Below are 23,513 nucleotides of genomic sequence, written 5' to 3'. Positions count from 1 at the left end.
TCCAAGTCAGGCAGGCCTGGCTGTGAGTCCCCGCTCAGGCTCTCCCCCATGGGAGTCTCATTCCTCAGTGGGTGAACTGACCCCGGGGGGACTGAGTGAGGTCCTGTCTCAAACAAGGTGGAAGGTGAGGACTTAGGCTTGTGGTTGTCTTCTGACCTCCATATGTGTGCTGTGGCATGAACAAGCCTGCACTCACACATGCCAACACACACACACACACACACACACACACACACACGCACGCGCGCGCAGGCACACACACACACACACCACACAGGTAGGATATTGGGGATTATGGGGGCACTCACGGCCTTCTTGGGTCCTCTTTGTCCTCTTGGAATCTGCCTGCCTCGGCCTCATGTCCGCCTGCAGTGTTCTGGGTCTGCACATGCATGCTGAATAAATGTCCCTGGCAGTAAATGCCAGCTGGTCTTATCTGTCTTCGTCCCCTTCAGGGACAACTGGCTTTCCCAAGCGGGGAGATGAATTGCTGGTTACTCCTGAGGGAGGTGGGGTGGTGCTTGGATGGGAAGGCTGTGGGAATAGGCCTCAGCTGTGCAGCCGCAGGCTCGTTCCTTCACCAATCTGGCCCAGCTCAGGAGATTGAGAGGGGGACCCCAGATCTCAGTCTGGGAAATCTGATTTCAAATGGGATGGACTCTGGGAGCCACTAGCTCCCCTCTGGTTATGCTATGGGGCTGGCCAGCGTATGGCTGGTGAGTCGGCTGGGGGATGTGGGGTCCACAGAGAGCAAGGCAAGCCCAGAACACGCAGGTCACATGGTCTCTGACATGACCTGCGTTGTGATTCACTGCATGCCAGACTGAGACCTAGAGATGGGCACAAGGTGTAGTCAGAGCAGGACCCAGGGTGTTCTACAGCACTTAGGACCAGTTGCACAGTATCTCCTGAATGTGGACTGTGATTGATGCAGGCCTTAAGGATAGTCCCAGTTGGGGCTGGTGTTCACAAGGCTTGGGTTGGGGGAGCCTGCACACAGCTTCAAAGGGCTCAAAGGGAGAGGTGGACACTGCAGACGGAAGACAGAACCGGGGACTGGAGACACTTGGCTCAGTGCTTAAGAGCACGGGCTGCTCTTCCAGAGGACCTGGGATTGCTTCCCAGCACCCACATGGCCGCTCACAGTTGTCTGTAACTCCAGTACCAGGGGACCCAACAACCTCTTCTGGCCTCCAGGTGCACAGATCTCTATGCAGGCAAAACACCCCTACACATAAAAATAAATAATTGAAAAGGTGGGAATGGAACCATCTCTGATGAAAGGGACATGGGAAAGTGGGTAGCTGCTGCCTAGGAGTGGCCAATAAGGAAGGCTTCTGAGATGAGAGGCTATTGGAGATGGGGTTTGAAGGTTGAGTAGGAGTTTTCTAAGTAAGGAAGGTGAGGACCTGAGGGGAGAGGTGTGAGGTGATGCCTTGAACAGGATCTGATGTGAAATGGTTCAGGAGGTCACCTAGCTGTGGGGCGTGAGGCAGGCAGGGTCTGTGCAGGATGAGGACAGTGCTGCTTCTGGATTCATTAAGCTCTGAGGATGATTGTGAGGGAACAAGGCGTGAACGCCTGCTGTGAGAAGTGACAGGTCGGTAGACTGTTGGGGGAGGCGGCAGAGGAACCCCCCTGTAGGCAGGTAGGGAGGAGGCAGAGGCCAGGAAAGATCAGTGGGGCCAACGATGTTGAGGGTCAAGAGAGATGAGACCTGCAGAAGTGACCCCAGGACTTAGCAGCAGTGAGGACATTGAGGACTTTGTCAAGACCGGATTCAGTAGAAAGATGTGGGCAGCGGCCAGACTGCAGTGGATCCACGGGGGAGGTGCCATCCCAGCCAGGAAGTGAGCGGCAGGTGAGAAAGTGGAGTGTCAGCTGGGGACCACTCAGCGGGATTGGATGGAAGCCACGGGCAGCAGCTAGAGGAAGAGCAGCTAGTGGGGGCGGCAAGGAGAGCCCCCTAGAACAGAGGAGGCCTGGGTCAGCTACTTGCTACAAGGATGCTCACAGGAAGGGGACAGGGAATGGATGGGGCCTTCTGGGAAGGTGGGCAAGGGGTGGCCGCAAGTCAGGGCTGTGTCGCCTAGCTCTGCCCTTCTCTGTGAAGGAGATCGTGGCTAAAGGAGTGGGTGAGGTGGGCTTGAGGAGAGTGGATAAGGGCACGTGGGGCCACAGAGGGAAAGGAGGAAGGAATGAAGCCCACAAGGGCCTCTGGGAAGCCTGGGTGCCTAGCAGACGCAGAGCCCCAAGCCTGTCACGGGGCCAGCTGGCTTCGCTCTAGGGCCTTCAGCAGCCTGGGAGTGGGCGTGGAGAAAGTGGCTTGTCACAAGGCTCCAGGCTGGGATGGCTGAGCAGGCGTGACAGAAGAACTGGTAAAGGGGACCGAACAGCTGCTGGCCTGGCTCCAACATCTCTGAGGACTGCTAGAGACGGACGGTGTCTTAGTTAGCGTTTCTATTGCTGTGGTAAGAGATCACGGCCAAAGTCAACGTGAGGAATAAAGGCTTTATTTCGTCTAATCACGCGTCCATTATCTAGGGAAGTCAGGGTAGGTACTCAAGGCAGGAACTGATGCAGAGGCCACGGAGGAACACTGCTTACTGGTGTGTGTTGTTACTCATGGCTTGTTCATTCTGCTTACACACACACACACACACACACACACACACACACACATACACATTTATTTATTTATTGAGACAGGGTCTCTCTGCATATCCCTGGCTGTCCTGGCACTCATAGAGATCCTCCTGCCTCTGGATTAAAGGTGTGCGCCACCGCACCCAGCTCAGCTTGCTTTCTTATACAACCCTGGGTCACTGGCTCAGGGGTGACTGCCCCCCATAGTGGGCCGGGCCCTCCCACTTCGATTATTCATCAAGAAAATGCACTTCGGATTGCCTACAGGCCCATCTGATGGAGGCATTTTCTCAATTAAGATTCCCTCTTGTGTATCTGGGAGGTTTGTGCCGAGCTGACAAAAAAATGACCAGCAGAGATTGAGGCCGTCCGAGGGCTCAAGGAGGCGTGGAGGCGACGGGGGTAGCAGGGAAGAAGACGATGCCACGGTGGATGTTGTCCCTGTTGTGCTTCCTCTGGGGCACCCTCAAGGTTAGGGGTGCCAAAGGTGGGATGCTACAAGCACCGTTTGCCAGAGAAGTCGGGATCAGAGATAGGACGGGACTGCCCAGAGCTGCGGAGCTGGCTGGCATCGCCTCCCAGGGCTCACGTTCTAGGTGAGATCCAGTGATGCCCTTATGGTGTCCAGGCTTCCGATGGTGCAGAAGTTATGGGAAGTAGCTCAGGCCACGAGGCTGGTGAAGACGACAAGCCCTGGATGCAGTGCTGGGGGCAGTTCACACTTGGCCTGGAGGTTGTCTGGAGGTGGCCACGTTACTGGCCCGGTCAGCTTTCCCTCAGGTGCAGTGACGTGACTGAGCAGCAGGGGGCGGGAAGGAGCACAGCCCTCTCTGAGGCCCCAGTGCCTGCCTGCGTGGTACCTACCCAGCTTTCTGAAACAGAAGAGCTCTCAGAAAGAAGGGGAGCAATTGTTTCTGTTCGGGGGGGGGGGGCACACTGTGGGCTGGGCCCTACGCCCACATGCTCTTCCGTCCTCTGTCCAGTGGCCCCACTATGGGTGTGGTCTTCCCTTGTGGATTCCTACGGTTCCCCACCTGATCACCCAGTTTGAGGCTGTTAGCTTTGCCTTTACTGTAACAGAGGCCTGAGAGATCGGCTTATAAAGAAAAAAGGTTATCTACTGACTTTGTGGGAAAGGTCATTTTGGCTCAGAGCTTCGAGGTGTCGGTCTGTTTTCCTGTTGTTTGGGGGCCTGTGGCAGGACAGTGCATCAGTATGGGAATGTGTGTCAGGCCACCATCTCAGGGCCAGGAATGAAAAGGAGACAAAGAAGGGACAGAGATCTACCCATTCCTTCCTGTCCCCAGTAATCACGAGACTTTCTAAGCTCTATCCAATAATGCCACCTCCCAGTAGTGCCGAACTGAGGACTCAACCTTAAATACACAGGCCTTTGGAGGACACTGTGGCAGGGGGAAGGCTGTAGGCTGTCTACAGCAGGGCAGGCTCAAACTTCCAGGCCCAGTGGGGTTGCCAGGGCCTGGACCAGTCCTCTAGTGGGGGGAGGGTCGCGGGGTGGTATAGGCTTCTGCCTGAGCACCCCCCCCCCCATCTCAGGTGAGCTAGGGCCTTTACATCACGGTCCACTACTGCTCTATGTTGAATGCCAAGACCATGGTTCACTCCACCAGTTCTGGGAGGAGAAACGGCCAAGCAGCAGGCTCAGTGGGTTGTGTACTTCTGGACAAGTCATTTCTCGAACCTTAGCTCCCCACCTCCCAACAGAGATGCCAGTCACATATTCACAGGGAGAGAGTTAAGGGAAATAGGTGTGGGCATGGCTTGGGATAGCGCAGACCCCTCCTCAGAACTCAGTATGTTGACCATTGCCCTCCAATCCCATTTGCCTGAGGCAAGAGGTGGACAAGGTGGTTATGAGTCCCGTGTGGCCTTCTGAGCCTCAGTTTCCTTATCTGTAAAATGGTGGTGGTGGGGCAGGGGGCACAAGGGGATGCTCTCTCTGCATCACCTACAGTTGGTGCCAGGCCCTCGGCCGAGGACCAACAAGGCTGCCCTCTCTGTACCACTGTGGCAGCACTGAGCTGGCTTTTGCTAAGCCCCTCGCCACCCACCTCCGTGTTCCAGGTGAGGAGCCGGAAGAGGAACCGAAGGTGAAAACCCAGTGGCCAAGGTCTGCAGATGAGCCTGGGCTATACATGGCGCAGACAGGTAACTCGGGCCCGCCTCCCTTCCTCTGTGGCGGGGGCCCGACTGTGGCGTCTGGTGGCATGTGTGCTGGCGTGTGCCTGTCTGTGTCTATGTCCTGGAGCTCACTTATGTTGCCATGTGAAGCCTGTGGGTAGGGATGGGTTGTCTTCCAAAGAGCCTGCCAATTGGGGTTCAGGGTAGGAGGGTCCCTGTGATACCTACCCACATCTTTCTGGTCCTTCCATGCTACCATGCAACAACTCTCTGGGAGGTGTCCCTTGCCGCCGACGCTGTCCCTCTCTCGTAGGCGACCCGGCAGCTGAGGAGTGGTCCCCGTGGAGCGTGTGTTCCCTGACGTGTGGTCAGGGTCTGCAGGTGCGGACCCGCTCCTGCGTGTCCTCCCCCTATGGGACTCTGTGCAGCGGGCCCCTTCGGGAGACCCGGCCTTGCAACAATTCAGCCACCTGCCCAGGTAGGCGTCCTTCTCCCTGCTCCATCTGCCAGCAGAGTCAGGTCCCGTCTGTGACAGGACATAAAACTTACAGCTTCCCCAAATGTTTGGTTACCCCTTCCTTGCCTTCAACAGACTTGCCTGCCCCCACCCCCCCCCACACACACCATGCCTTACCCAGGCACTATGCCAACCTGGCATGAAGCACTTGGGGTTACGGAAGTATCAGAACACACATCTGGGGTCTGCTTTCAGCACGTCACCCCCCTGACGCTGCCATCTTGGTAGCCAAGGCTGTTCTCTGCACACTGCCTCTTCCACTCTCCCTTAGTCCCGACCTCACCAGCACCTCTGGCAGCATCCCAGCTCTCTGCATTTGCTTATTCTTTCCCTGCCCCTCTCCCGTCATGGCTAAAGCGTTCAGCCCGCCCTTAGAGCTAAGATGTATGCCACTCTATTTTTAAAATGAAGCCCTCCCTGATGGTTCCCCTTCCGCTCCCTTGGGTGCCTCTATTAGACCGTTAGGCTTAAATCAGTTGAACACGCAGGTACTGTAGGCAGGTACTGAGGAAATGCATGATGTCTCTGCCTGGGTCTGTCGGTGACTGAGAGACAGGGCAGTGCCAGCCAGTTCTGCTCTTGGCTTCCCTGGGGTGAAGTGGAGTTAGAGTAGGGTTTACCGGGGAAGGCTCTCAGGGCTTGGGGGTGTAGCCGGGGCTTGTGGAGCACCGGGACAAAGCTGTGTTCCCGCTTGTGAGCTCGTGGTGTCCGTCAGTGTCTATGTAGAGGTTCGTGTCTGTCTGTGTGTCTACGCATTTGGGGCTGGGAGGGGCACTTCTGTTGCCCCAGGCCTGCCCTGTTGGATTCAGGCTCTGGGTCTGGGGGTGGGAAGAGAAGAGAAGGATGGATCTTGGATCCTTTCCTGGGTCTTCCTGTGCCCCCAGGAGAGGAAGACCATTGGCTCCTCAGGCTGGTCCTGCCCACCCTATCCGGGTGTCCACAGAATCTGTTCTGTATGATTTGGGACCACATCCCCACAAAGGGTGGTTATCCTGGGGACCCTAAGCCATCTCGCCCTGGCAACAGAACCCAGGGCGGAGCCAATAAGAAGTGGTCGTAGAATTGCGGAACTCCTGATTGGTGGGCGGATGGGCGCTGGCTGTGGGCGGAGCCAAGGTGCCGCCCAGCCACCGGCCACGTGCTTCCTTGCAGTGCACGGCGTGTGGGAGGAGTGGGGGTCCTGGAGCCTGTGCTCCCGCAGCTGCGGGCGGGGGTCCCGGAGTCGGATGCGGACCTGCGTGCCCCCCCAGCACGGCGGCAAGGCCTGCGAGGGTCCCGAGCTGCAGACTAAACTCTGCAGTATGGCCGCCTGCCCGGGTCAGTAGCGCCAAGGGGCTTCTAGGCAGGCGCTGCCCAGCCGGGTGGGGGGGATTGGGCGACCTAGGGGAGGCAGTCAGGTCCAGTGCCCCGTCCCTGGGCGGAGGGTGGGGTTCCCATCATTTTGACCACGCATGGGGAGACTGGAGAAGCATACCTGTTAGCAACCAGTGGGTGGTGAAACCCAGCCCTGACTTGGGGTTGGTACATTGTGACCCCATCCTGAGGGGCCTGCTTTCCAGTGCCCATTTCTCCATGCCGTCAGCTGCCCTTGCTGTAAATAGCACTTTGGTGTCCATGGCACCATGGACACAAAGCTGGGCTTATGTGTAGGCAAAGATCAAAAGGTGCCGTTACAGCCCACATCCTCACACACACACGAAACTCACCTCTGAGGCTTGCCCTTGGTGCTGCGTGGAGAGGTGTCATGTATTCCTGGAGCTGGTGGCAGGCAGGCAGAAAGAGGCCCCCGAGTCACCACCCATTCACCCCAGACCCTTTCATATGCCCAGCTCAGATGGTCTGGCCTGGCATAGGTCTGAGTGGCCCTCAGGCTCTGCCATCTCCCCGTGGAACCCTATCCCTACTAGCTCACCCACGTTCTGCTCAACGGCCACCCCTGCTTGTGTCTCCCCATGCAGTGGAAGGCCAGTGGCTAGAATGGGGTCCCTGGGGCCCATGCTCTTCATCTTGTGCCAACGGGACCCAGCAGCGCAGCCGGAAGTGCAGTGTGGCTGGTCCAGCCTGGGCCACATGCACAGGTGCCCTTACGGACACTCGCGAATGCAGCAATCTCGAATGCCCGGGTGAGTGCTTGGTGTGAGGGTAGCCGGTGGTCGCCCTGGCCTTGGAGGCACCTACGGCTTCTCAGGCTTCTCAAACTTCCCTTTTTCTCATAGCCACTGACGGCAAGTGGGGGCCATGGAACGCATGGAGCCTGTGCTCCAAGACCTGCGACACCGGTTGGCAGCGCCGCTTCCGCATGTGCCAGGCTTCGGGCACACAGGGCTACCCTTGTGAGGGCACAGGAGAGGAGGTGAAGCCCTGCAGTGAGAAGAGGTGTCCAGGTACTGCTTATTCAGCCCTGGGGCTGGGGTCACGTGCGTGAGCCCAGCTGAGCCCCACCCCCTGCCCTATCCCCACAGCCTTCCACGAGATGTGCAGGGATGAGTACGTGATGCTGATGACGTGGAAGAAGGCAGCGGCTGGCGAGATCATTTACAACAAATGTCCCCCCAATGCCTCGGGTAAGGGCGGGCAGCCGTCTCTGCAGACCCGTGCCCCACCATCCCTGCTGCCCACCTCTGGGCCCAGGCCCTGGGTCTGCATCCCGAGATGTGCAGGGAGCAGCGAGAGCGCACGCAGCCTTAATGCCCGTCCCTGTCTTCTCTCTCCGCAGGGTCTGCCAGCCGCCGCTGTCTCCTCAGTGCACAGGGCGTGGCATATTGGGGACTGCCCAGCTTTGCTCGCTGCATCTCTCATGAGTACCGCTACCTGTACCTGTCAGTGAGTGTGCTCGTTGGCTTGGGGAGCCATGTGATGCGTCCCAAGCCCTGGTAGCGGGTGGCAGGAGCTTAAGGCTCATCTACACCTTGGTGTATGCTGTGTTTCTCTTTGTCTGGCAAACTCCTACTCATATACCAGGGCCTCTCAGGTGTCTTTATCCCTGGTACATACCTGTGTGTTCCCACCCACAGTCCCCCATCCTGAGCTCAGACAAGGAGAGCTAAGAGTGCATTGTAGCTGGGCATGGTGTCACATGCCTTTAGCCCAGTGCTGGAGAGGCAGAGGCAGGTGGATCTCTTGAGTTGAGACCAGCCTGGTCTACACAGCAAGCTTCAGGACTGTCAGGGTTACATAGAGAGAGCTATCTCAAGAAACCAAAACACAAACAAAGAATGCATTTAAGTGTGCTCTGCTACACTGGGAGCTCTTTGAAGGCAGGGACAAAGTTGAAGTTACCATCCTGTCCCCAGTTCCCAGCCGAGGGTTTGCATGGGGTCAGGATGGTATCAGCAAACATTTCTGACCAAGTTGGGTAATGATGGTGTGTTTGCATTGAGAACTTGTATTTGAGAGAGCCTGTGTGTGGTGTTTCAGAATATTCAAGGCCCCTTAGGGACAGGGAGGTGCCCAGTCCCTCGAAAAAGCTTATCGTTCTGCATTTGGACACCAGAGTTCCTTCTGTCTCCTAAGTCACCTCTGACTCCTTCTTGGACTGTGTCTCTGGGAACCTCTCTTTGGTTTCCTGTGCCCTCTCTCTTCCAGGATGCACCTGGTGGGTAGATGGGAGGAGGGACAGGCCAAAGGTCGGCCCCGGTCTCTAATGCTCCAGTGACAGGGGCGTACACATGTCACCTGCAGCTTCGAGAGCACCTGGCTAAGGGCCAGCGCATGCTGGCAGGTGAGGGCATGTCACAGGTGGTAAGAAGCCTGCAGGAGCTTCTGGCGCGGCGCACTTACTACAGCGGGGACCTGCTCTTCTCTGTGGACATTCTAAGGAATGTCACTGACACCTTCAAGAGGGCCACCTATGTCCCCTCTGCTGACGATGTGCAGGTACTACCCCACAGTGGCAGGGTCTGCTGGGGCAGCCAGGTGGCGGGTACCTCCTGACCCGCACCCCTCTTCCCCCAGCGTTTCTTCCAGGTGGTGAGCTTCATGGTGGATTCTGAGAATAAGGACAAGTGGGATGATGCTCAGCAGGTGAGGGGCTCAGCCTCCAGTTCTCTCTCCTCTCATGACCCACCCCTGCCTCAGACCCTCACACACTCTCTGTTCCCAGGTGTCTCCCGGCTCTGTGCACTTGCTGCGTGTTGTGGAAGACTTCATTCACCTCGTGGGTGATGCTCTCAAGGCCTTCCAGAGTTCTCTGATTGTCACGGACAATCTAGGTACAAGGATGCAGGCGGGGGAGGGGGAGGAGGAGGAGGAGGGGAGCTGGATACCACAGGACCATACTTCCCTGGGTGAGGGGTGTTGGTGAGGGGCGCTCTGCTTTGCTCTTTTGTTTACAAGTCTTGTTTCCCATGCGTCTGTCTTTCCCCCTCTTCCTCCCCTCCTCTGCTCCACTGTCTCTGCATCCACCTCTGCGCCACGCCACTCCACGCCACGTACCTCACTTCTGTGTGGGTTCCTGCTGTGTCTTCCCTGGTGTGTGTCTCCCTCACATCTGTCTCTTCCCCTGGATGCCTCCCTGCCCCCACCCCCACTCCCTGTCTGTCTTTGATGTGCCCTGCCTGCCTGCCTTCCCTCCACTACAGTGATCAGCATTCAGAGAGAGCCCATCTCAGCAGTGTCCAGTGACATCACATTTCCCATGCGGGGCCGCAGGGGCATGAAGGACTGGGTGCGGCACTCAGAGGACCGCCTCTTCCTACCCAAGGAGGTGCTCAGCCTGTCCCCCCCAGGGAAGCCAGCCACACCTGGGGCAGCTACAGCAGGCAGCCCAGGCAGGGGGAGGGGCCCAGGAACGGTGCCCCCTGGCCCAGGCCACGCCCACCAGCGCCTTCTCCCAGCTGACCCAGATGAGTCCTCCTACTTTGTGATCGGTGCTGTGCTCTACCGCACCCTCGGCCTCATCCTCCCACCCCCCAGGTGAGTCCACCTGCAGCCGTGCACCTGGAGGGGCCCCTGGCCTGCCTGTGGACATGGTCACTTCTCAGAAATAGCCAGGGCTGGAAAAGCGTTTGCCTTGTAAGCATGAGGACCCCAGGACTTCTGGCAGCGGTTCTCAACCTTCCTAACTCTGCAACCCTTTAAATGAAGTTTAATGAATGCTGTGGTGACCCCCAACCAGAACATTATTTTCATTGCTACTTCATAACCATAATTTTGCTACTGTTCTGAATGTAAAGATCTGTGTTTTCCGATGGTCTTTGGGGGTCGAGACCCATGGGCTGAGAACCACTGGCATATGTAAAAACAGCCTGGCATATTGGCAGTGCACTTATATTTTCCGTGCTGGGAAGGTAGGAAGAGGTAGATCCTTGGGGCTTGCAGACCAGCCAACCTAGCCTGCTTCGAAAGTTGTAGGCCAGTGAAAGCCTGTCTTAAAGAGGACAGGTGCACAGTGCCAAAGGAACAACACCTGAGGTTGAATTCGTGAACACACAGGTACACCTACCTGCATACACGCACATGCGCATACACAGATCCACAAAAAATATAACACTCAGGCCGTTTCCAGAGGCTGTGCTGGTGTCCAGGACTTTGCAGACCAAGTTCTGGGCCCTCCCTTGGACCTTGGCCCCTGGCAGTCCCCAGCCATGACGGATTCAAGTTTCCAAGTCTGAACACCTGCTGGCAGGAGCTGACCTCAGTACTTGTCCCCTAGGCCTCCGCTTGCTGTTACCTCCCGCGTGATGACAGTGACTGTGCGTCCCCCCACCCAGCCTCCCGCTGAGCCCCTCATCACAGTGGAGCTCTCCTATATCATCAATGTGAGTGAGGGACCAGGTGGGGACCCCAGATATATGCCCACTTCGGGCCTGAGGCCTATCTCAGGGCGGTGGTCCGTGCTGGATGGTGGGCCTGATCTGTGTGAGAGCTGCTGACAGGCAGGAGAGACGGCAGCAAGGGCCAGTGCGCTACTCATCCTAGACTGTACACATCTTCTGCTCCCCAGGGCACCACCGATCCCCACTGTGCCAGCTGGGACTATTCGAGAGCGTGAGTTGGGGCAACCTTAGACCCTCTCATCAGAAATGGTCTCCCACCTAGAAGGCCCAAGGGTTCCTTGGTGCCATCCTTGGTCTGAGGGGTCAAGAGCACATCTTGGGCTCCCTACTGTCATCTCATGGCTGTAGCCTTGCTCTGGATTTCACCTGTCTGGGCAGTAGTCGGCACTGGGTTCGGGGCCACAGTCGTGGGCCCTGGGTTCACGCCACTTCTCCCTCATCCAAGAGATGCCAGCTCAGGGGACTGGAACACTGAGAACTGCCAGACCTTGGAGACCCAGGCAGCCCACACCCGCTGCCAGTGTCAGCATTTGTCCACCTTTGCCGTTCTGGCTCAGCCACCCAAAGACCTGGTGAGTGGGAGAGAGGTGCCGGGGCTCGTCCAGGCCTCTGGGTGACCCAAAAGGTGGCTCTGTACAGGTGTGCTTGTGGGATCGCACAAGGAAGGGGGTCTGATGTCGTTCATAGTCCTAATGCCTGTGCAGAAGTGTATGGCGGTGGGTGAGTGAGAGCCTGTGTGCCTATGTGGGTAAGTGCGTGCATCAGCTTGTGTCTGGAAGAGTGTGGGTGACTGAGTGTAAATACATCTGTGCACATGTGCCCTTCTGCACGTGAGGAGCATGCCTGCTTGCATCAGATGGGGAGACTGGGTGCCCTACCTCTGCCCCCTCCCGGCAACCCATCTCCCACAGACCCTGGAGCTGGCAGGTGCTCCCTCGGTCCCCCTGGTGATCGGCTGTGCAGTGTCCTGCATGGCCCTGCTCACACTGCTTGCCATCTATGCAGCCTTCTGGAGGTAAGTCGGAGGTTGAGCAGGATGGGAGGTGGCCAGCTCCCCAGGGTTAGGCAGGCAGCCAATGCCTCTGCCTCTGCCCACTGTGCCCTGTCAGGTTTATAAAGTCAGAACGCTCCATCATCTTGCTGAACTTCTGCCTGTCCATCCTGGCTTCCAACATCTTGATCCTCGTGGGCCAGTCCCGGGTGCTGAGCAAGGCAGGTGCAGGCTCCCGGGGGGGGGGCGTGGGGAGGGGCATCCAAGGAGCGGGTGAAGGTGGCGAGTGCCTGCAATTGAGGGTGGGTTTGTTTTTAATGGGTTATTTATTTTTATTTTATGTGCTTTGGTATTTTTGCCTCCATGTCTGTCTGTCTGTACGAGGGTGTCAGATCCCCTGGAACCGGAGTTATAGACAGCTGTGAGCTGCCATGTGGGTGCTGGGAATTGAACCCAGGTCCTGTGGAAGAGCAGCCAGTGCTCTTAACCGCTGAGTCATCTCTGACTCTGAGGGTAGATGTTTGTGTGGATGGCCTGAGGGATGGATATGGATGTAATCAGACCCATGTTGGTGAGGGTGTCTGTGTGTCGTGTGCAGGCATACTTGAAGGCGTTGGTGTGTGTGTACTCAGTAATGAGTGTTTGTATACATCGGTGAATGTGTGCATGAGTGCCTGGGTGCATGTGTGTTGGGCGGGAGGCATCAGACCCCCCTCTTGTCTGTGAGTCCTCTGTCGCCATCTGCCTGCAGATGCTCCATGCTGACTCTCCCTCCTACCCTCCTTGGCCTCCTCTGCCCAGTGCCAGCCAGCACTGAGAGAGCCAGGTGTGGGGTTTTGCTCGGCCATGACGTGGCAAGTGCTCCTGTCTGTGCGTGGGTGGCCTGCCTGCCCGCCTCCCCGGATGCCTAGTGCTGTGTGCATGTCACCAGGCCTGTGTCGTGCTGTGTGTGGGTGCAGGAAGGCGGGGGTGCCTGGCAGGGCTCTTGGGGAGGGCTCAGGTAGGCGGCTGGCCATGCAGCGCCTAGGCCCAGCAGTCAGTGTGGGAAGTTGGCAGCTCCCACCCTGGCCACTGCTCAGGGCCACTCCCTCCTGTTACCTCTCCCTGCAGGGCGTATGCACCATGACGGCTGCCTTCCTGCACTTCTTCTTTCTGTCCTCCTTTTGCTGGGTGCTTACAGAGGCCTGGCAGTCCTATCTGGCTGTCATCGGGCGGATGCGCACCCGCCTGGTTCGCAAGCGCTTCCTCTGCCTGGGCTGGGGTGAGCAAGGCCAGTGCTGGACTCTGCTGTTGGGCCTGGAGTGACAGGGGAAGCCGGGGAGGTGCTACCTGGACACTGGCCCAGCTCTCTGGGGATGGGGGTCAGCTGGACTGGAGGATGATAGGGAGGGTCCCCTCCGAGCACCTGCAACCTTCTTACGTGTGACCCCCGAACTCCCCAGGTCTGCCGGCCCTGGTGGTGGCTGTGTCTGTTGGCTTTACACGCACCAAAGGATACGGTACATCCAGCTAGTACGTGTGTCTCCTGTGGTGAGGGTGGGGGTGGAGGGCTCTGTGGGTCTGTTGGGGGAAGTGGACTGGGCATTAGGTCTTCCCAGGCTGAGGTCTTGACCTGTGCTTACTGCAGATCTTTGGGTAAACTTCCTTATCTCTGAGCCTCAGTTTCCCTGGCTGTGAAAGGACATATTGGGATTGGGTCATTTCTAAACACCATTGCACTCAGGGGTCAGCTTACTTTTATTTCTATGGGGGCCTGGTGTGAATCTTTGTGGGAGAGGAAAGAGACTCGTCATGACATGTTTCTCCTGGACGGGATGGAGACTTAGTATTGACTGGTGATGTGGGCATGACTGCCTAGGGCCTGAGGTGGTGGATGAAGGGAGGAAAGGCTTGCTGGGCATCTGATTGCCTCTTTTCTCCCCTGCCCCAGCTGTTGGCTTTCCCTGGAGGGTGGCCTGCTCTACGCCTTTGTGGGTCCAGCTGCAGTCATTGTCCTGGTACGTGGCTCCCTTCAGCGTCCAGGGAGGGATGTGGCCCCAGGGGGTCATCGGTTCCTTCTGCCTTCTCCCTGACCTCCAGCTCCCTCCTGGGGGTGTCCTTGCCCCGAGGGCACCTGGTGATCCTGTCTTCCCCACTCGGCTCCACCGGCCCCCAGGTGAACATGCTCATCGGGATCATTGTCTTCAACAAGCTCATGGCTCGAGATGGCGTGTCAGACAAATCTAAGAAGCAGAGGGCCGGGTAAGGGGAGGGTCTCTGCAGCTCGGCCTTTCTGGGAAATGTGCAGGGAGGGGGAGCCGAGTGCACCTCGGAGACTCAGGGCTTGCTGATGCCAACCCAGGCTCCCCAACCTTGGGGCATCAAGGGTGCAGGCAAGGTGGGCACCCGGAGTGCTCAGCGGCAGCCCCTCGCCCACCCTAACCCAGCTCTCTCTCTCTCGTCTGCCCTCCCCTCCCACCCTTCTCGGGGCTCATTCTGCCCACCTCCCGGCTTCCCATGTGTCTCCCCCTTCTCCCATGTCTGTGCCGCCCCCCCGAGGTCGGAGCGGTGCCCCTGGGCCAGCCTGCTCCTCCCCTGCTCAGCGTGTGGAGCGGTCCCCAGCCCCCTGCTCAGCTCAGCCTCGGCCAGGAATGCCATGTTAGTCGTGCCCCCTGAGGGGGGGCGGTGGGGGCGGGCAGGGGCTAAGGAATGGGAGGGCAGTGCCCATGGTGGGGATTGGGAGGTATATCAGCCCAGTGTCCTGGAGAGCTTGCCCTGCCCTCGCCCGCCCCCCCACCCCCAACTGCTACATGCTCTCTGGAGTTCAGGTCTGAGGTGGTTGAGGGTGATGGGAGTGACGTCTTCCACAAGTTGCTGTGGTACTCTGCTCACCCTTCCCTCTGGTCCCTGTCCTTGTTCTGGCTTAATTTTCTACACAGGCACAGCTGCAGACTCCTCCTCCTCCTCCTCCTCCTCCTCCTCCTCCTCCTCCTCCTCCTCCTCCTCTCCCCACCAGCCCGAAGGCCCTAAGAATCTTAGGCCCTTAGAATTTTTGAGCTATTCAACCTTCAAATTAGAATAGTGGAACCTTCGAATAAACAGTCAGAAACCTGGGAGTGTTAGGACGCCTGAAACACGCTCTTATCCATCAGAGAATCTACTTGGGTTTCAGAGGCCTTGAATCTCACCATCAGAGAGAGAATCATGGAGGAAGACAATTATCTTGAGACACCCCAACGAAGCAGCTAGGAATCTTAAAACCCCAGTTCTGCAAGAGTAGAAAGACCTCAGGCCCAACCCTCCTCTCAGGGCTGGATGTCCACCTGAGTCCTCCCAACCAGAAAGGGCACAGCTTCGTCACACTCCTCAGGGGGCCTGTGGAGGCGGCTGATGCCATCATTGCAGAGCTCCGTGATACTCAAGGAGCAGTGAGCTTCCTCTGCTTTGGGCTACCACCTCCCTGTGCCCAGTCTGCTAAACCAGCAGATCCAAGTGTAGGCCTCAGAGTCTGCTCGCCAAGCTGGGTTTGTGTCCCGGCTCCCCTCTCCCTGTCCAGCTGGGCACACTCCAGTCTCCTCATCTGTCAATTGGGAGACTAGTCCCCGGGCCTGTTTGTTGGAGTTGTTTTGATCACAATTTGAAATAATCTATGTAAAGTGTTCAGTGGAGGGCCTGGCAGAGAATTGCCTGTTAATCAATGACAGCTCTTATTACTGTGATTAGAGCCTCTCTGGCTCTTGGCTCCGCCTCCAGAGCAGAGTACCACAGCAACTTGCCTCCACCCCAACCTCGCCTGGCTCAACAGCCCTGAACCTCTCTTCACAGGACAGGTCTTGGCCCCCTGCCTGCCCATCTTTCTGCCTCAGCCTCTGGCTGTCTCTGCAGAACGGTGCCACCCTGCCCTGTCTGGAACTGTGCCTGACTCTCCACTGGGGGTCCTGGGGGGGGGCAGAGTGGGCTGCCATCTCTTCTTCCTCATGGGCTATAGCAGTTGTTGGGGCTGGAGACCAGTCTGTTGACCTCATCCTGTCTGCCTTCTGTCTCTGCAAGGGGGCCAGGGATGCATAGGCTTGGTTCTGACCCCACCTAGGATCCTTTCGCCCTGGGTTCTGAGCAACCACCAGGAGCCAGAGGTTCCTCCAAGCCTCAGGCTGGCTGGGCTTCACCCCGTCTTCTCTGCATGGATTTGCGCTGTGGTATCATCCACATGCTCTGCCTGCTCAGTCTTCCTGTCTGGGGCTTGTCTCATACTCCTTTTACTGTGGCGACCATCTTTCTTTCTTCCTCCTCTCCAGCCTACTGTCTTGGGGTCTCTGGGGATGTCGTTCTGACCTGTGTCTTTTTCCAAAGCTTCCAAGGTGCTTCTGTGCAAGCTGGGCCCGAAGCTGCCCATGTTTGCCTCTGTCTGCCCCTCTTCCCTCCTGTCTCTGCCATCTTCACCCTTGCTTCCCAATATCGCCTCTGCGCCTGCTCAGTCCCACTGTGTCTGTGTGTCCGTCCATCCCTCCTACCCCTCATGGCCCCTGCCCTGTAGTTCTGTCTTTGTCCTGTTTTTCCTTCAGTCCCTTGCCTCCTCTCTGCTTGGAAACACTCCCAAGATCCTGGAGTTTGGGTCCCTGCCGGTCCCCATGCTGAGTAGAGGCCCAGGCTCCTGCCACCCTGTCCTGTAGAGTGTCACTCTGACAAACTTTCTGCTGCTGTCCTTCTCAGGGCCTCACTCTGGAGTTCCTGCGTGGTCCTGCCTCTCCTGGCGCTTACCTGGATGTCTGCTGTCCTGGCCATGACAGACCGTCGCTCGGTCCTCTTCCAGGCACTCTTTGCTGTGTTCAACTCTGCGCAAGGCTTCGTCATCACTGCTGTGCACTGCTTCCTGCGCCGAGAGGTGCCCAGGCCTGTCTCGGGTGCCCACCCCATGCCGAGCTGTGGCTTCTCCCCACTGTGTGGTCCAGGGTGACCAGGGTGCTTCAGGCCCTTGGTGTGGGCACTTCTAACGTGGGTGGCCGTGAAGGCCTGGGCCTTCTTTAGCTCCTCCTCTGTGACTTCTCAGTCCAGGTGGCATCACCTTCAGGCTCGATGCTTGTGTCTCCTTCTGGGTACCCCGGGGTGGGAGACCCAGCCCACTGTGGTGGCATTAATATGGAGGCCTCAGGCCCAGCAAGTACTTCCTGTTCCCAGGTCCAGGATGTGGTCAAGTGCCAGATGGGTGTGTGCCGGGCTGATGAGAGTGAAGACTCCCCTGACTCGTGCAAGAACGGGCAGCTGCAGATCTTGGTGAGTGAGCAGACCTCTCCTGCCATAAGCTCCTTACCTTCTGCATCCCATCTCCCGAGACGGGAAAGGAACGGCCTGGGTTTTAATTCAGGCTCAGCTGTTGATTCGGGGTGGCACTGGGCAAATCCTCCTCCTTCAGCTTCCGAATCTCTACAGTTTGAGGCTCTTGTTGGGTGGCGCCCAGAGAGGAATGAATGGGGAGCTGGGTGGGGGAGGGGCCTGAGCCTCCCCAACCCTGACATGTCTCTCCTCCCTCTGCCAACCTGCTCTCTCCCTCTCGACTTACAGTCAGACTTTGAAAAGGATGTGGACCTGGCTTGTCAGACAGGTGAGTCTGTTGGGTTGAGCTAAGAAGCCCTAGGCATGGCTAAGACAGGAGCCCCACACTCCACCATGTAGTGTCCTGCTTTGACAGATTGACATCTGGGAAGGCCAATTACCACTTGCCTCTGGGCAAAAACCTCCCCTCTCTAAGCCTCAGTTACATACTTAGTAAGGAGAAAATAGCATTGTCTCGGGGCACGTGGAAGGCCTAGGGCTTATGTGAATTACGGGACGCCGAGTTTACGGTAGGGGCCTTGGCGTACGTTGGCCGCTACATTCTTCCATCACTTCACTGGCTTTCACAGGCATCTCTTTCCAGTTCTTTCTCTAAGGTATATGCTTCCTGGGGAATAGGGAAGAGCAAGGCCCTTTGACAGCCTTGGGGCTGTGGAGTAGGTTAGGTCATGTACCAGGGCCCTCGTGGGAACTCAGCCTTGGCTTTCCTACCTACATCCCTTGGGCCTATGAGCCATTTGTCTTCCTGGGTCCCTCTTGTCTATTAGAGGACACCAACCACCTCCCCAGAAATCAGTTTCCCTCACTGCCCAAGCTTGGAAGCTTAGTACCCACCCAAACCTGGGCAAAAGCATCACAGGGTCTCTGTCCCTTAGGGCTTACCTATCCCTTCCACTTCCATCCCCAGTGCTCTTCAAGGAGGTCAACACTTGCAATCCGTCCACCATCACTGGCACTCTGTCCCGCCTGTCCCTGGATGAGGATGAGGAGCCCAAGTCTTGTCTCGTGGGTCCTGAGGGTGGCCTCAGCTTCTCACCACTGCCTGGGAACATCCTAGTGCCCATGGCGGCCTCACCAGGTCTAGGGGAGCCACCACCACCCCAAGAGACCAACCCTGTATACATGTGTGGGGAGGGTGGTCTACGGCAGTTGGACCTTACATGGCTACGGCCAAGCGAGCCAGGCTCTGAGGGGGACTACATGGTGCTGCCCCGGCGGACTTTGAGCCTGCAGCCTGGTGGTGGGGGCACAGGGGGTGAGGAGGCCCCAAGGGCCCGGCCTGAGGGGACCCCCCGGCGGGCTGCCAAGACACTGGCCCACACTGAAGGCTACCCCAGCTTCCTGTCTGTGGAGCACTCAGGTCTAGGGCTGGGCCCTGCCTATGGGTCTCTCCAGAACCCATATGGGATGACCTTCCAACCACCACCACCGACACCCAGCACCCGCCAAGTACCTGAGCCAGGGGAACGCAGCCGGACCATGCCCCGTACTGTGCCTGGCTCCACCATGAAGCTGGGCTCCCTTGAGGTGAGGGGCTGTGGAGAGTGGGGAGGGAGAGTCTTCCTACTGTATGCCTGAGACCATGTCTAAGTCATAGGCTGCAGCCAGGAAGGGACAGCTGTCACCCACCCCCATAGAAGTACTGAGAGCGCATACTATGTGCATCCCTCCTTCTACTGGGGCTCACAGAACTCAGCTCCAAGGAAACTCTGGAGTGTCTGAATGCCTCAAATGGGCGAAGCTTCATGAATTCACTTACTAGTGCTCTGGTACCCCCTCTGGGGTGACTGGTCAGGATGAGCCCTCTCTGAAGGCAACTGTGGCTTAGGTACCCAATGGGTAAGGAAGATGCTGAGCCTGGGTCTCTGCAGCATGTGGATCTGAGTCTGGTCTGGACTCCCTGACCAGCATCGTGATGCTGAGCACATTGCGTGGTCTCTCTGAGCCTCGGCCTCCTTGTGTATAGAGGGGGTAGTACAGAGACCTCCTCTGTATTATTGTTTGGAGAATGGGGTGATACAAGCCTTTTATTCCTGTGTGGAATAAGAAGAAAGTGCAGGGAAACTGGGAGAAATTAGCACAGAAATTGGCCCTGGGTGCTGTCATGGACCTCTAATGAGAAAATGGAAACCCCCCTGTTTCCTCTGGCCTGCCCCCTGCAGACCATCCCTGGGAACACACAGATTAGTAGAAACCCAAAGTAGAACTCCAGGACATTCTAGAACTCTAATTGGAGGAATGAGGGGGATGTGGATAAGGAAAGAGGTTGGAGTTGCAGCTTATACACAATTAGCTGCTTGTGTCTAGCCTGGAAAAGTTGCTCTCTGTCCTCTGCACAGAGACAATTAAGTTAGCAGCTAGAGGGGTCACAAGTTTAGCTTTGTGCCTAAAATGTTCCTTGAACATTTGGTGCCTGCTCCTGCCACAGATGGCAACGAACAGGAAGGCGTTAACAAAGACGACAGAAAAGATGACATCAGTGATGGGAAGGCAGTGTGCTTAGCGCTGGGGTAGGCTTTGTTCTGTGGGCACCTGCCCATGGCTGGACCACTGGGGAGGGCCCAGTGCCGGCCAGGTGGGCGGCCTTCTTGTGTGGGAGGTAGTAATAAATGTGGCAGAAGCGCCGAGGGGTCAAAGGTGGTGTCCAGAATAGTATGGGCCCATTGGAGGTACAGGCGTGGGTCTGTTATGCCTCTGGAGCCCTGTGGGGAGGGACAGGGGAGCCGTTACCTGTAGAAAGAGATGTAGCTAGGGATGGGCAAGGCATAGTGATGGAGAGGCAGGGTGCATGGCGGAGGCAGAGACAGTGGGAAGGTAGGAGGAAAATCAAGAGAGTGGAGTCAGGTTGAGGAAATCCACATCACAGTCTTAGCATCACCTCTGAGGGTCTGGGACCAAGCAGCCAGTCCCTTCCCTTCCCTTCCTGGGTCTCAGTTTCCCCATCTCATTGGGACAGTTGGCCTGGGTCTCACGAGTCTTCTCAATCCCAGCATTCTAAGACTCTGAGGTCTCCTTGAGTGGCGTTGGATGTCACTGAGCTGGTTGGGGCCTTGAAGGTGGCCTTGGCCAGGTGAGGCCATAAGAGCATGAGGAAGCAAGGAGTCAGAAGAGGCCAGGTGGGGGCAGATAGGCTGGGCATGGAAAGCCCAACATTCTGTTTGCAGGGCAAGGGCGGGGTTCCAAGGAGAGGGGAGGGCATATGGGGCAGGAGAGAAGGCTAGAATCCAGGGCACAGAAAACAAGTGTGGGCTGCATGGTCCTATATGGTGGTATCCTGCCTCTTCACAGCTGACCTGTGTTTACATCCACGTGTGTGCCCCCAGCAGCACATCCCCCCACATGTGTGCATTGCAGACCTCCGCTGCTGTGCTGTGACCCCAAGGGCTAGCCCATAAGATAACGATTCTTGACTCTCGGGTCTGGGTGGGGGAAGGTGCCGTAGAGTCCTAGGGCCCAAGGGTCCGTGTGCAAAGCTCTGCTCTCATGGCGTGCTTGTTGCTCCGTAGCGGAAGAAGCTTCGGTATTCAGACTTGGACTTTGAGGTGAGTGCTGGTGCTGGGAGGGGGGTGTGTGTCCCCAGAAGGTCGATTCCTAAAAGTACCCAAGTCCCATTTCAGAGCCCAATCCTGGGTCACCAAGCCTCTGGATTCCCTGGCAACTCCCCTACTATTCTGCTCACACCCATTGCTCTGAGGCAGAAATGGGGGTGGGTAGTGAGTGAGGGAACGAGGGAGGGAGAGAGAGTGAGTCAGACAGACAGACAGACAGACAAGAACAGACTCTAGCCTTGCCCCAGAGGGCCTAGCAGGCCCAGAGCAGAGGGGACTGAGGGGTGTCTACAGTGCTGCCCAGAGAAGCACTCCCCTGACTCCCAAGTGGCCCCTAGAAGGTGATGCACACCCGGAAACGGCACTCGGAACTCTACCATGAACTCAACCAGAAGTTCCACACTTTTGACCGCTACCGTAGCCAGTCCTCAGCCAAGGTGAGGGCTCCTCTGTTGCTGCCCCTGCCCATAGCACCAAGTGCATGCTCCCTGAGGTGGGGCCCTGACACACAGTCCCTGTTGGTAGAAGCAGATGGGATAAGAGTGTGTCTTTGGGCAGAGTGGTACATGGACTGCTCAAGTGCTCCTGGGCGGAGGGGCGGGGGCAGGTGAGCGGGCTCTGAGGGGCTCCTGTCCTGCTCTCCTCACTTGCCTGGGTAATCATAGCTTGCCTTACCAAGGGCCTGCCTGCCACAAGCAGCGGTTTTAGGGTTGCATGGGGGTGGGAAGGTACCACAGAAAGCAAACACTAACAGGGCCCCCCACAATTGGAAAAGGAGGGCGTGAAGACAGGAACGCCACTGCAGTAGCAGTCAGTAAGGCTCAGAAGCTAGCCTGATGCCTGGCCACTGAGTGACACTGGGTGACACTGGGCAGTCTCAACCCTCCTGGGACATCCTTGGTTTGCTCTGTACGCTGGATGAGAGGGTACCACAGGCTAACCCTGCTCCTTCCACAGGAGAAACCCAGCCCTGGGGAACGCCCTGGCCTGTCCCAGCATAGGAGACATCAAAGCTGGAGCACCTTCAAATCTATGACACTGGGCTCACTGCCCCCCAAGCCCCGAGAACGGCTGGCCTTGCACCGGGCAGCAGCCTGGGAGCCCACAGAACCGCCAGACGGCGACTTCCAGACAGAGGTGTGAGTGCCATGCCGGACTGCCCACTGCACAGAAATATATATCTATTTTCACACTCCACTTTGGAACTACCAGGAGCCAGCGCCCCTCCCCCTCCCGAGGCTGGGCAGGAGGTGCAGAGGACTCAGCCTGGCTGGGGGCAGCCAGACTGGCAGGACCTGGGGGCCAGGGCCCCTCTTTGTTCTCAGAGGTCCCTCAGCCACCCACTGGAGCCTCTTCTTTGCCCCAGCCTGTCTGTCCCTGTCCTGGGCTGGGGAGGGGGGAGGGAAACTTTGTTGGGAATAAACTTCACTCTGTGGATTTGGCTGCTCTGTTGTTTGCCGCTCCTAAGCCGAGCCCAGGCCTGAGACCCCGACTTTGTCCCTCTAGCTCTGTAGTTGTGTAATGGGGCCAGGCCAAGCCTGACGGAGAGGGGCTAGCTGCATGCCGAGCCTGACTTTGGCCCTTACTCTCTTTGTACAACCCCTTCCTTGAGCTGGGCAGTGTGGGATGGTGACTGAGGGATCGTCCCAGTCATGGCTGCCTTTCACTGGGGCAGGGCCCAGGCTGCTTGCACTGGGTTATCGTCAGGGGACAGGAGTGTTAGGAACACCACACACATGTCCCCAATTCTTCGAAGCATCCACGCTGGAAAGTTTGCACATTTTGTGGATACAAAATGAAGTTAAGAGATTGGAAGTCCTGTGCTCAGGGCCACGGTCAAAGGCAGAGCCTGTGCTCACACCCAGGCTTGGTGGAGGTAGCATTTCAGCTCAGCTTTTTGGGAGTTACCTTCACAGCTGCAGTGGAGCTGTGAGGAGCGGATTGTGGTGGAGCCTCTGGTGTGGTATGGGGCTGGGGCTGGGAAAGCAAGGCTACTTTGGCGCTGGAGGGCGGGGCTCTGAGGCTCGTTGCTGGATTGTATTCTTCATGCGTCTGAGTTCCTGGGCACCAGTACAAGGGGGCATGGGATCAGCATGTGGAAGGTCTCGTGGTGCGTGCTAGGATTCTTGCAGGAGCTAAAGATGCAGCAGTGGCTATGGACATTGCTTGCTAGCCTGGTCGTTTAGTAACACGCCCGCCTCTGGACCCTTAGGGGCTCTTGAGACACAAATCTAGGCCCTTGGGGGAGCTGAGGGAATGCGAATCTAGGAAGAAAGGACTGACCACTGGGGTGGGTTATCACAGCTGATGGCTTCAAACTGGCCGGAGGAAGAATGTGGACTACTTTTTCCATTCGGCAGGCTTCAGCACAGGCTTCTCAGTCCCATTGGAATCCTGCCTGAACTAGGTCCCGGACAGAGGAGGCGTGGGAATAGAGTCCTCCCAGGACTGTGCTCCTTGCCCTAGTACCTTGTCCTCTCCCTAGGGTTCAGTTATACAAAGTGTTCACTGGGGGCTCTGATTGAGTCCCAGACAAGTGTTTTAAGGTCCTTGTTTTACAGATGAGGAAATCGAAGCTCAGA

General features: G+C 57.3%; 1 protein-coding gene across 15 annotated transcripts in view; it reads left to right on the top strand.

The window, feature by feature from the left end:
- Adgrb2 (adhesion G protein-coupled receptor B2) overlaps positions 1-22,368 on the top strand; it is a 62,702-nt gene extending 40,334 nt beyond the window's left edge. For 2 of the 15 annotated variants that reach the window (XM_052718603.1, XM_052718602.1), the window contains exons 3-30: positions 4,732-4,815; positions 5,102-5,266; positions 6,458-6,622; positions 7,264-7,428; positions 7,522-7,689; positions 7,768-7,869; positions 8,022-8,128; positions 8,987-9,181; positions 9,260-9,328; positions 9,408-9,516; positions 9,886-10,219; positions 10,959-11,064; positions 11,250-11,293; positions 11,528-11,654; positions 11,994-12,097; positions 12,192-12,294; positions 13,184-13,343; positions 13,516-13,585; positions 14,004-14,070; positions 14,229-14,314; positions 14,612-14,710; positions 16,763-16,934; positions 17,228-17,323; positions 17,612-17,651; positions 18,291-18,910; positions 20,890-20,925; positions 21,270-21,368; positions 21,889-22,368. In XM_052718603.1, the coding sequence (XP_052574563.1) occupies positions 4,732-4,815; positions 5,102-5,266; positions 6,458-6,622; positions 7,264-7,428; positions 7,522-7,689; positions 7,768-7,869; positions 8,022-8,128; positions 8,987-9,181; positions 9,260-9,328; positions 9,408-9,516; positions 9,886-10,219; positions 10,959-11,064; positions 11,250-11,293; positions 11,528-11,654; positions 11,994-12,097; positions 12,192-12,294; positions 13,184-13,343; positions 13,516-13,585; positions 14,004-14,070; positions 14,229-14,314; positions 14,612-14,710; positions 16,763-16,934; positions 17,228-17,323; positions 17,612-17,651; positions 18,291-18,910; positions 20,890-20,925; positions 21,270-21,368; positions 21,889-22,074 (3,878 nt within the window). In that variant the 3' untranslated portion in view covers positions 22,075-22,368. The remainder of the gene's footprint in view (positions 1-4,731; positions 4,816-5,101; positions 5,267-6,457; positions 6,623-7,263; positions 7,429-7,521; positions 7,690-7,767; positions 7,870-8,021; positions 8,129-8,986; positions 9,182-9,259; positions 9,329-9,407; positions 9,517-9,885; positions 10,220-10,958; positions 11,065-11,249; positions 11,294-11,527; positions 11,655-11,993; positions 12,098-12,191; positions 12,295-13,183; positions 13,344-13,515; positions 13,586-14,003; positions 14,071-14,228; positions 14,315-14,611; positions 14,711-16,762; positions 16,935-17,227; positions 17,324-17,611; positions 17,652-18,290; positions 18,911-20,889; positions 20,926-21,269; positions 21,369-21,888) is intronic. The other 13 variants (XM_052718605.1, XM_052718604.1, XM_052718615.1 and 10 more) reach the window with 13 other exon arrangements.
- The last annotated feature ends 1,145 nt before the right edge of the window (positions 22,369-23,513 follow it).

The sequence above is a fragment of the Peromyscus californicus genome, unplaced genomic scaffold (genome assembly GCF_007827085.1).
Source record: "Peromyscus californicus insignis strain IS unplaced genomic scaffold, ASM782708v3 Scaffold_5__1_contigs__length_169319896, whole genome shotgun sequence".
In the NCBI taxonomy this organism is placed as follows: domain Eukaryota; kingdom Metazoa; phylum Chordata; class Mammalia; order Rodentia; family Cricetidae; genus Peromyscus; species Peromyscus californicus.
This window is presented reverse-complemented; position numbering and strand designations above follow the sequence as displayed.